The following is a 12,665-nucleotide window of genomic DNA, read 5'->3' as shown; positions in this document are numbered from 1 at the left end:
TATATAATGAAAACAAACAAACAAAACACTGCATACATAATAAATAAAATAAATCTTTAAAAAAAAAAAAAAAAAAAAGAGGCCGGGCGGTGGTGGCGCACGCCTTTAATCCCAGCACTTGGGAGGCAGAGCCAGGTGGATCTCTGTGAGTTCGAGGCCAGCCTGGGCTACCAAGTGAGCTCCAGGAAAGGCGCAAAGCTACACAGAGAAACCTTGTCTGGAAAAACCAAAAAAAAAAAAAAAAAAAAAAAAAAAGAGTGCCTGTATGAAAAACAGGATTTAATCTAAGTTTTCATAGTTTACCACAAAATATATTTCATTATGAATTTTCATTTCAATAATAAAAGTAACTTGTACTCATTTTAGAAAATCTGTAGTTGAAAACAAGAAATACTGATATCTTGGTTTACTTCAATATTATTCTTTATTTTTATAGGCTTTTAGTATATGTAAACTTAGAATTTATTTTGTTGTTATCCCCTTTTAGTTTAAAATCTTTCTTGGTTTTATTTGCAAGTTGGGCAACATTCCACTCCATAAAGTTTTCAAGGCGTTTCTGCTTTGGTCCACTCGTCTCACCAACTGCACCGAGTGGAGCCTGCTGGAGCCAGGGCGATCTGCCACTGTGTGCCAGCGATTGCCCCACAAGCATCTTTTCACTTCTTCCTTTACATTATTTGTCTCCGCTCCTGCACTGTCTCAGGATGCTTTTGCTTTTGCTCACATATTGCTCAGTTAGGTTTTAAGGCTACGGCATTTTCCAGCCTGTTTTCCATAGGCATTCTTTACTATACTAAAAAATTTCCACTGGATCTTTTCTTTTCTTACTATGTATCATTTTTACATTTCACTATGCTATATAAATTATGTGACTATTTCTTAGAATACTTAACTATTTTCCTTCTACTGAGTACTTGGATTGCCCTCTGATTCCTTTTTTTTTCAGTGCCAGAACCAGGTCCTCATTCATTCAAGGCAAGCTCTCTACCAGCTCCAAATTCTCTTATAGTTGTTCATTTTCTTGTTTCTTTGCATAGAACCTTTTCTATTTTCATATTCATATTCCTTTTAGATACTTTACAAGGGCTGGAATTACTGGGCAAAGAACGTGAACTCATAACATTGCGGAGTTTTTTTTTCTCCTCAATTTATTTCTGCTTTCCACACCATAAACAGCTTTAGTATATCTTCTGAGTTTTCCTGTTTTTTTAATACTTAGAAACAATATAAAGTTACTATAAACTCAAGATTTTACAGTTCTGCTCTAAGACTATATTTGGTAAAGGAAAACAAAACCCCTTATGATTAAGTCACCCACTCTCAGAAAAGCATGTCCATCCAGCCTTACCTCTGGTGGTCCATGGAAGGAGTAAGAGTAGAGAATGGGCTGGATCATGATGAGGGACTGAGTCAGATCCTGCCTGGCAAAATGGTGTCTATAATAGGATGACTCATCAGGACTGTTGTTAAACACTTGAAGAAATGGAGATCTTCTCAGATGGAACATGAACTGCATTCACAAAAGAAAGACAAAAGAATCCATCTGTGATGCTAGACATGCAGAGCCATCTACTCTGGATCTCGAAAACATGAAACCTGGACTCCGAGATAATTATCTGAGGGTTCACAGAGACACAAAAGGGCGGTGGCAGAGCTGGTGGGAGAGGAAATGGGGAGTGCCTTTACCGGGTATACAATCCCAGGTGGGTTTGCTTGTTTTATGACATGATGATATTATGTGTCTGACCTCAAACCTGAGATGCTCCTGCCTCAACCCTCCAAGTGCTGAAATTACAAGCATGTGTCACCACATTTGGCTCAGTAAAGATTAAAAAAAAAATTACAGCACTCTGGGGCACAAGAATGTGAATGTGGCCGGACGGTGGGATATGCGCCTTTAATCCCAGCACTCGGAAGGCAGAGCCAGGCGGATCTCTGTGAGTTCGAGGCCAGCCTGGTCTACAGAGTGAGTTCCAGGAAAGGCACAAGGCTATACAGAGAAACCCTGTCTGGAAAAAAAAAAAAAAAAAAGAATGTGTGGGGACTAGAGAGATGGCTTAGCAGTTAGGAGCACTGGCTACTCTTCCAGAGGACCAGGGTTCCATTCTCAGCACCCATATGGCAGCTCACAACCGTCTGTAACTCTAGTTGCAGGGGATCAGACATATATGCAGGCAAAACACCAATGCACCAAAATAAAAATCAATAAATCACAAAAAAGAATGTAAATGTATGTAATAGCACACAATTACATATTTCACAGGGGTTAAGATGGTAAACTTGAGGCTAGAGAGTTGCTGCTCCTGCAGAGGATCTGAGTTCAGCTCCCAGGTCAGCATCCAGGTCAGGTGGCTCACAACTGCCCATAATTCCAGCTCTAGAGGATCCACTGCCCTCCCTGAAGGCACTGCACTCTTGTGCACATAACCACACATATCCCTCCACATACAAATTAAATCTTTTTTTAAAAATGGTAACTTTTTTGCTGGGTGGTGGTGATGGCTCATACCTTTAATCCTAGCACTTGGGAGGCAGAGACAGGCGGATCTCTGAGTTCAAGGCCAACGTGGTCTACAGAGTGAGTTCCAGGACAGCCAGAGCTACACGGAGAAACCATGTCTCAAAAAAATCAGGAAAAAAAAAAAAGGAAGTTTTTGCCTGCATGTGGTGTATATATATGCATATGTGTGGCCCAACAATTAGGTATGTGTACCTGTGTGTATATGCAATTGATGTCCTGTGTCTTTGTCACTCTCCATTTCTACTTATTGAAGCAGTTTTTCGGATTTGAACCCAGAGCTTGCCCATAGGCTACCCTAGTTAGCCAGCGTGCCCTGGAGACCCCATCTCTAACTCCTGAGCACTGGGATTATAATTAGCCACCACACCTACCCAGCTTTTACATTGGGACTAGGGATCTCCTTAAGCCCCAAGATGATAAATTTTGTCTTTTTTTTTTGAACAACAATTTTAAAAATGTCTTACAATTGCTGCTTTAAGTATCACTTTTAGGTATTTTTGGTTTTTTGTTTTGTTTTTTAAAGACAAGGATCATGTAGCCTGGGCTAACCTTGAACTCCTAATCTTCCTGCCTCCACTTCCCAAGTGTTAGGATTATAGATAGGTTATGTGGAATTATGCCCAGGTAAGATTTGTTTTTCTAATGATTTGGCCTTTTTTAGTGTTTGTTTGGTTGGTTGTTATTTTATTTTACATGTATGGGTGTTTGCTTTCATTTATGTCCATGAACTATGTGCATGCAGTCCCCAAGGAAGCGAGGAGACAGATCCCCTAGAACTGGAGTTATAGACGGTTGTTAGTTGGCATATAGGTGCTGGGAATTGAACCTGTATCCTCTAGAAAAGCAATCAGTGGTCTTAACTGCTCAGCCATCTCTTTGACCCCTTAAAGATTTATTTTACTTTTAATTATGGGGCAGAGACATGAGTATGTGAGTGTAGGTGTCCAGAGTCCAAAGGTGTCAGATCTCCTGGAGCTGGAGTTATCTGTAATTGTGAGTCGCCTGACATGGGTGCTGAGAACCGAAGTCAGGCCCTCTGAAAAGAATAGTACACACTCTTTAACAAGTGAGCCACCTCTCTAGCCCTTCCAGACAGATTTCTAAAGTATACTTTATTTTTATTTTACGTATGTGTGCCTGTGTGTTTGTATGTCACATGTGGGTGCCCACAAACACCACAGAAGGTGTTGGGTCTTTGGAGTTGGAGCCACAAGCAGTTTGAGCCACCTGATGTAGGTACTGGGAACCAACTTAGGTCCCCTAAAGGCAGCAACCACTCTTAGTCTAAGCCACCTGTCCAGCCCCTAGCTAAAATTATTTTGTTTGGTTTTAAAGAACTCCCACATGAAGGAGCACAGTATGGAAACGCCAGCTAAGAAGGCATTTATGATTTCATCTACAGAGCATCCTAAGGTAGGAGGACTCTCTTACACTGTGCTCAACCCTCAAAACCTCGAATGTGCTTTTCCCCTTGGGCTAATTTTCCTTGGGAACAGATATTCATTCTCTTGAGTAAGTCACTGGAGAGTGCAGGGCCTCTCCAGCCCAGGGACCCTAGAGGGTGGAGGCTCTGATAGCATCCAGTGGATCCAGGTGGTGGGTACAACCAGAGAAGCTTCAGATCTGTCTGCTTTTCACACTGGCTTTTGAAGGAGAGTCCTCTGCCGGTAAGGATTTCACAGCTTTAGAGAGACTTCAAATCACTGCTTCAGGGCAACTCCTCCCTTCTAAAGATGAGGAAGCAAGGACTCACAGAGGTCTCATCCAGGAGCAGCAGCAGGGCCAGTGCTAGCACTCCACCATGACTGGCCAGGGCTCTCTCACACCACTACCCACCCTCACCTGCTCAGACACAGGCACCTGCAAGTCCCAGGACCCCAGCTATTGGCTGCTTACATGTACAAAGCACTATGCAAGTGCTGTACACTTGGCTGGCTTCAACAGTGGTTCAAAAGAGGTAGGATCGCCTGCTATTATAGTTAGTCTCCAATTACAAGTCTTCATTTGCTCTCAAGCACAGAAAAGTTCAGTTCTAACAATTCATTCTTCTATAGTTATCTTTAAAGCCATATTTCTTACCTGAGGATACAGAGAAAAAGAGTCTGATAATCTGAAAGACGTGGGGTCTTCTTTGTTATACTGCCCAAACTTCTGACACTGATGGAAGAAAATAGGGGGAAAAAAGAGTCTAAGTTAGTGTCACCTAGAAAAGTCCCAGACCAAAGAGCTATGTACTGTGCTACTTCTCATGAATTCTAGACCAGCATCTCTCAGGCATGAAGGGCGGACAAATCACCAGGTCTTGTTAAAACACAGACCCTGATGACCAGAGAGAGAGTTCAGTTGTAGAACACTTATTTAGCATGCTCAAAGCCCTGGATTCATCCCCACGATTTGAAGTGGGTAGGAGGGGGTCACTCTGGGGGAAGAGTGGGAGATTCTAAATCCCAAACCAACAGGAGGCAATGGTGGCCTGAGGTCCACCCTAATCACACGTGTTCAGCAAGCTCTCAGAGGCACCTCTACATATGAAAACCCTGCGAGACCATGAAAACTAGCAATTACAGATCAACCTTGCTGTTCTCTGCTATTACAACTCAATTTTCTTCTTCCTTTCAATGGCAGGTTTCTGAATCCGAATGTATTCCTGCTTTATTTATATATTTAGCTAGTTAGTCAGTCAGCTAGTCAGTTATCTAGTTATTTATGCTTTTTGAGACTGGGTCATATTAGCCTAAAGGCAAGGTGATTATGCCTTCCAAGTGCTGAGATTATAGTCATGCATCACCATGTCCAGCCTTGCCTTTATTTCTGATCAAACATTCCCTCCAGACACTAGAGGTGTCTGCCCTGGGGTGTTCAGAAAACCCTATTCCTAACAATTAGCTTTCTCCTGTCAAAGCTGACGGCCTTTCCTAGTGCTCATCCTCTGTAGCTTCCTAGAAGTATTAGCCTCACGGCTTTCCAAACTCCTTAAACTATCTCCTAAAGCCAGTACAATGGCTCAGCAGGGACAGGTACTTGCCACCAAATCTGACAAACTGAGTTCTGATCCCTGGAATCCATATGGTGGAAGACGAAAACCAATTTCCACAGATCATCCTCTGACCTCCACTTGTACACCATGGCATACACATGCGCACTCTCGAGCTAGCATAGCACACACACACACACACACACACACACACACACACACACACACACAAAACAAAACAAACAAACAAACAAATAAATAAATAAATAAATAAATAAATGGTTTTAAAAATTAAAAAATAACAGGCTTAAGTGGGAATTTTCTTTTCTCGAAGGTAGAAGAAACACAAGGACTAATCTCAATGCCATTGTTCCCAGTTTACCAGTCGGATGAGTTGTCGATCCAGCCACCGGAGCACATCAGGTCCCTCCTCGGACTCTGCCCGGAACACGCCAAGCCGTGCCATCAAGACTGCTGCAGCCTCCTGGTCAAATGCTGCTTCTATGTGCCTCAGCTGACTCTGTGCATCTGCCCAACTGACAATCCAGAGTTAGTGCTGCACTTCTGATCAGGAGCTACCAGAGGCTAGACCTCTGCTCAGGTGAGCCCAGATCCCGTTCCTTTGTCGAAGACAAGATGGCACTACATTTTCATAAGGAAGTTTGACAATCATTTTGGTCACCCTCAGGTGCTGTCTGAAGGCTAGAAGCACAAAAGAAAAACTTCCCCACAATCCAGCAGACACCCAAAAAAAGAGTAGACACCCAAAAGCTAAGTTGAAATCCAATGCCCCTTCCTCTAGTCCAATCCTTACAAAAATCTAAGCATTGTCACCTCCTTGGAAAAATGAATTAAGAACACGTTTAAGAGTTTTTCAGAAGAAACAGCATGAAGTACTTCGACTCATTGATGAACGGGGAATACAAATGAAAATGAGGTATTATTGTTTGCATTTAAATATTAATATCCACTGTTAATGAGGTAGTGGGTACTCTCCTTACCATACCAAGGAAAACGTATCAGCCTCTGAGGATAGTAGGCTTGCAATATATAAAATTTCAACCCATGAAACGGCCGACAAGAAATAGACCTGGGGCTGAGGCTGTAGCTCAGTGGTAAAGTGAAAGAGTATGAGAGAGAGGACCTAGGTTCAATCCCCAGTTATGTGGAGAATAACATCACCAAAAATATTTCAAAAAGGAGAAGAAAAAATACCAGAATGTGTGAACCCCTAAAAACCAAATACAAAAGCAGCACTGCTGGAGGAGGACATGAAGTCCCTTAACAAAGGCAGCGTCCCCTGCAACCTACGCAATAGTGTGTGAGCATTAATACAAACAAGACACAAACCGGATAAACACACAGAGATGTAAGTACATAGACGTGAGAAGTAAGCCACCGTACATATATACAGGAGCATAGAAATGGGGTGTGCAGTTAAATTTACATAGACTTAACTCTGGGAAGGGTAAGTAAAGATACTCGTAAGTAAATAGTTATTTCTCAGTATCCACTGGGGACTCATTCCAGGACACACTTCCTCAGATATCAAAATTCATGGATGCTCAAGCCACTGCTATAAAATGGCATAGTACACCTGAGCATTGTGGTGCCTGTCTGTAATCCCAGCACTCAGGAGGCAGAGACAGCAGATCTATGTGATTTCAAGGCCATTATGGTCTACACAGTAACTCTAGGTCAGCTAGGGCTACATAGTGAGATCCTATCTCAATAAATAAGTAAGTAATTGTAAATAAAATGTCATGGTATTTATAACATCTAAATACATTCTCCTACATACACTCACTCATCTCTATGTTACCACTGACAATGTAAACACTATACAAACAGCTGTTAAACTGTAATGCTTATGGAATAATAATTTTTTTAAAGTCCATACATGTTCAATACAGATGTAAGGTTAAAAAATATTTCCCATTCTGGTTTGGCTAAATTTATGAATGTGAAACTGAGGGATACAGAGGGCCAACTGCACTTATGTTCTGTTTACATCTTTAACAGGAAGCATGACTTACTTATCTAGCAAATAAAATAGGAAAGATAATTTTTAATAAACTATATTTCTACTGAGAGCTGATTCTTCTAGGTAAGTGTGTAAAAGTTCAATTGGGTGAGCCAAGAATGGCTGATCAATGAGTTAGTGAGGAGCTGGGAGAACCATCTAAGGGAATCAGAAAGACAAACTCAAAGACGTTAACTCTCACAGGAAAACCATCAGCCTTGGCTCAAGAGGAAGTAAACAAGATGCTCACTTGCGGGCAATGGTGGTCACTCGAATGCGCTTCTGAGTGCTGGAATGCTGATACTGTGTGACGAACTGGATGGCACCTCTGCCTCCCTGGGGAATTGGGGCATTGTGCTGTGGGGTGGGAGACCACATCTGGTTACTGTCAAAGACATGACTTAAACACAGCCCTTCTAAAGCACTCAGTAAGGTTCTTGGTACATTTCAATGGTACACTTAAAACCTGCATGCAATCATTGTACATTAACTCTTATCTAAAAGGCAGAAGTGAGGAGAAGGAGGAGGAACATTAGTACATTCATATGAATTAGGGCTGGGTGTGTGGATCATGTGCATACAACTCAAGAAGCCTTGGGCTCTGTCTTCAGAAACAGAAGAAATAAAAATGGATCCAATTAATGATACTGGTGCCAAACTATTTAGATGTGAAAACCACTGATGACTGCAAGTTGCTCTGAATTACATCAAAAACAAGCCAGGTGTGATGACATACACCTGTACTTTTAAATATGGAAACAGAAGGATCAGAGGTCCAAGGTCACCCAGGTCTCTAAGACACCTTGTCTCATCTCCCCTCTACCCATAAAAGCATCAAAAATAAAACGGAGCAACAGATATTTAACTTTAACAATGCAACTGTAGTAAAATGTTGATTACAGAATCTAGCTAGTGGTTTTGCCGGTGTTGCATGTACAAGTCTTTGTAATTTTTCATAACAAAATATTGGGAAAAGACCAACACCCTCAAAAATTCGTGAGTATTATTATGATGGCTGGGAAAAGCCAGTACTCATCTCAGGGCCTCGTCAGCTCGACAATAAAGGGACAAAGTAATTTGTTGTTTGATTCTCACTAAATGCTGGAGGGAATTTAAAAAGAGTACATCAGATTAGCATAATGTCTAATATGATACCAAAGTATTTTCAGGATGGAGAGAGAGTACCTTCTAATACATCAGAAGATATTATAACGTGAAAAAAAAATGGACGCCCACCTGATTGACAACTTCAAAGTAGATGCCAAGAGTAGACGTGGGATCCAGGCCACAGATTTTCCACTGACTTGTGCCACCAACACCAAGCTCCTAGAGATGAGAAGTGGAATTTCAAAAAGATATATACAAAAGTGAACCCCAAAGCAAACCACTGTGAAAAGCCGCACAGGAGCAGGGCAGGTCACTCCTAACATTTACTTAAGCTGAAACTTTAAATTCCAGTGAAAATGTCTAGGAAATGTGTAATTACGGCCCAGTTGGGATCTTAATGTTTATATTTACAGCACTTTTCAATTAAGGTTTTTATACTGACACTCTAAATTATTTTAATGTAGCATACATATAACATATATATATAGTATATCAATACTGAAATCAACAAAGAATCACATCAAAGTTGGAGGAATACAGAGGAAGAATAATCTGTTGGTTTGAAAGTTGCATGTGCTTTCTGCATTACTATTAGAATAAGAAATAGCAAGCTGTAAATCACCCAGAAAATACATGTAACAGACAAAAGCTTTACTAGACTTTAGTGCTGTGGGTTGTCTTTCTGTACTCTGAACATGTGTTGCTCCCATTGGTTAATAAATAAAGCTGCTTTGGCCTACGGCAAGATAGAATAGAGCCATGCAGAAAATTTATGCCAAGATACAGGGAGAAGAGAGCAGAGTCTGGGAGATGCCAGAAAACCATCCCAGAAGCAAGACATGAAAGTATAGGTAAGCCAATGGCCACATGGTGATATACAGATTAATAAAAATGGGTTAATTTAAGATGTAAAAACTAGCTAGTAATAAGCCTGAGCCATAGGCCAAACAGTTTGTAATTAATATTAAGCCTCTGACTGGTTATTCAGGAACAGGAGGGTGGGAGAGATTCGCCCATCTACACTATAGTTTTATCTTTAAACCTAACTTCCATTTCACTCAAGTACAGGGAGGAGAGGAACAGCTTAAACACCCTGTGTGGAAGCAGACACACCAAGACTGTAGATTACTCTAGAGAAGACACTAGATGCTGCCTTCAACACATCAGTGTCACAGAAACAGAAAGAATAAACCAAAAGATGAGGGCTAGTCTAGGGTTTCAAAAACTAAGGATACGGTACTGAAAGGAACGCTGGTGGGACTGGCAATCGCCACAGGGGGCCATCAGGAAGAAACTGGGCAAAGAATGCAGACTAAATGCAATTCTGCGAGATTACTGTTCATTTTATCAGACTTGACAATGAGAAAATAGTGTAACATCCTTATTTTTAGAATATACACATTGTATTACTTAAGAACCAAGCGTCATGATGTCTGAAAATTATTTTCAAAAGTTCTGTAAATAGTGCTGGCAAAGCAAATACACCAGGAGATCCTAACTCCACAGGGAGGGCAACTGTGGCACCAACAGCTGTGGCATACCAACACCACCTGGGCTGCTAAAGGAAGTGTATTCCTCCTCAGACCACCGCATGCTTGAAGGGATGCTTCCCTTTGCTTGCATCCTCAACCCCCAACCAAAACTTACTATGCTGAATTTGACTGGAAGGCTAATCAGTGTTTTCCAATGTTTTAAAGTATTTTTTTAAACTACTCCAGGAAGCTTCATCAGGGAGACTTTAAAGCTCACAGATGGGGCAGCCTTCCAAAGCCCTTCCAGAAAAACAGGGGTGGTGCAAGTCACTTAGCACACTGAGGTAATTAGATAATCTTCAGATGGGCTTTGGGGAAAAACTGCCTCATCCAAGGACTACAGGTTTATACAAACAGTAACCCCCTGCCAAACTTGGCAAAACCTTCATTTATATAATCACTGTCAATGTCTGTCCTGACATAGACAGACAATTCGTATAGGGCTCCAGTGTGTACTTGTCCAAAGTGCTCCATTTGACCAGCCTCATTTAATCCTAACATTCTAAGGCAGCTCCTGTTACTTTCCCATTTTCTAACAACACTGAATTCCAGAGCATTAAGAATTGTTCCCAGGCTACTCAGCTACCAAGAAGTAGCTATGCACCCTAAATCCACAACAACTCTAGAGCCCACCCTCCCACTGTGGATGACAAGAGGAAGACGGGAGTGTGGAACAATATCCCCAGACTACCTCAGAGACCACAGTGATAACTTTTATGAAAACGGCTCTTGCATTCAGAAAGACTCAGCTTTTGTCAGACCTCTTAGTCACAGGCCATCCTACTGTGTGTGTTCAGTCTGTTTAAGTGTAACCTTAAAGAACAATGGAACAACCAACCTTACTTGGCTTGGATAGCCCAAGAATGAGCTTTTACAACCTAAGCTAATGCAGAGCTTTAATCTTAAACTAAGTACTCCTCCATGCCCCTGACCCAGAGTTATGTATACATGTATGTATTAACATATATATTTGTAATCACTTGCTGAAAACACCCAATATGCTGGAAACAACCTATACAGCAAATATTTACCATACATGTTAGAAACAATATAGAGACACAGCTTGTTTGTAGTACTGAGCACTTCGGGGTCAGTTGGGATCAGTAAAATGACCTTTCCCCTTGTAAAACAGTTAGTGATTGTAAAGAAGCCCTTATTACTTTCCAATGGGATCCTTTCTGTGTTGTTCAATAAATACAACAGAGACAGGCAGACACAGGGACAGTGAGACACCAGACAGCATTCAGACAGGCACAGACACATACTGCAGAGATTACAGATAAGCCAGTAACCACAAACTACAGACAGACAGAAGACACAGAAGAGAGAAGTGGAGAATTCAAACTTGGGCTTCTTCTGGATCAAATTAATCACAGAGGATGTCTATGATTTCATTCCTTGATGCAACACTGATGCATTTTCATACCTCTGAGGTTATAATTAAAGCATGTAACCAATGCAGAAGAAACCTCATAAACCAGATGTTGTGCCTTTTCAGCTAAAGCATACTCCTAGCATGTGGGCCATCAGCAAAGCCATTCACCCCAAGGGATGACTGAACTTTGCTCTAATATATTAACAATGTATATGCATCTGCGTCATCCACTGTCTGACCAACTCAGGGTCCCCTGTAGTAAGCTCCTTATCAGCTGAGTGAGACAAGGGTACCAACTGTAAGTTATGAGGCACACAGGTTATTCTGGAAGAATTCTGAATGTCTGCCTTTGCTGAAGGGAATGGCTTTTTGTTCTCAGTGGGACAGCATCCATACATCAGATGTAGTCAGAGGAACCTAAGATGTAGCTCCTCTGGGTCAGCTTCAACCCTGAGCAAGGGTTAACTTAACCTCTCTGATTCCACATTTCCTTCTCTGATCTTTCAGACAGACTGATGGACAGAAAGACAGATGACACTACCTCTTGGAGTTGTCATGAATGAAGATTAGAACTCTCACACAGGTACACCTCGCAGGTGACACAAAGCAAGATCATCAGTGTGTGACTTAGCTAATGAGTTTACTCCAGGGCAGGTGAGGGTGATGATTTTCCTTACGTTTTCTGACACACATGGTCCTTTCACATTCAGAGATACACATGGACCGATAGCTCCTGCAATCTTCAGTTCCCGAGAGGTCTAAAACAAATTACACAGTAAGTTAAGAGCCAATCTGCTGTCACCATGATCACAATAACAGCTTAGAGAAAATTCCCACAAAGAAAATCGCTAATGAATTACACTATCCAAATGCCCACTCCAGCTTTTTCAGGAACACTAGGTATTGATCAAAGCTTCAACAAAATTCACCTTGGAAAACACATCAAAAAAAACCCAGGTGTAGTGGTGCAGTAGTAATACTCAGCAGGCTAAGGCAAAAGATCCTGAGTTCAAGGCCAGCCTCACTATACAGCAAATTTGTGACCAGCTTGAATTCATGAGACTGTCTCAAAAATCAAAACAAAAAGGCAAAGTATAAACAAAAACAAACAAACAAAAAGTAGTTGAGTATGG

General features: G+C 41.4%; 1 protein-coding gene across 2 annotated transcripts in view; it reads right to left on the bottom strand.

Moving 5' to 3' along the window:
- Positions 1-12,665, bottom strand: part of Sec23b (SEC23 homolog B, COPII coat complex component) — a 41,723-nt gene that overhangs the window by 9,710 nt on the left and 19,348 nt on the right. For both annotated transcript variants that reach the window (XM_028893255.2, XM_028893254.2), the window contains exons 11-16: positions 12,210-12,290; positions 8,755-8,844; positions 7,769-7,875; positions 5,878-6,031; positions 4,601-4,678; positions 1,349-1,510 (exon numbers count right to left, since the gene is read on the bottom strand). In XM_028893255.2, coding sequence (XP_028749088.1) covers positions 1,349-1,510; positions 4,601-4,678; positions 5,878-6,031; positions 7,769-7,875; positions 8,755-8,844; positions 12,210-12,290 — 672 coding nt within the window. The remainder of the gene's footprint in view (positions 1-1,348; positions 1,511-4,600; positions 4,679-5,877; positions 6,032-7,768; positions 7,876-8,754; positions 8,845-12,209; positions 12,291-12,665) is intronic.

This window comes from Peromyscus leucopus, chromosome 4, assembly GCF_004664715.2.
Source record: "Peromyscus leucopus breed LL Stock chromosome 4, UCI_PerLeu_2.1, whole genome shotgun sequence".
In the NCBI taxonomy this organism is placed as follows: Eukaryota; Metazoa; Chordata; class Mammalia; order Rodentia; family Cricetidae; genus Peromyscus; species Peromyscus leucopus.
The sequence above is the reverse complement of the archived record's forward strand: the minus strand, read 5'-3'. Positions and strand labels throughout refer to the sequence as shown.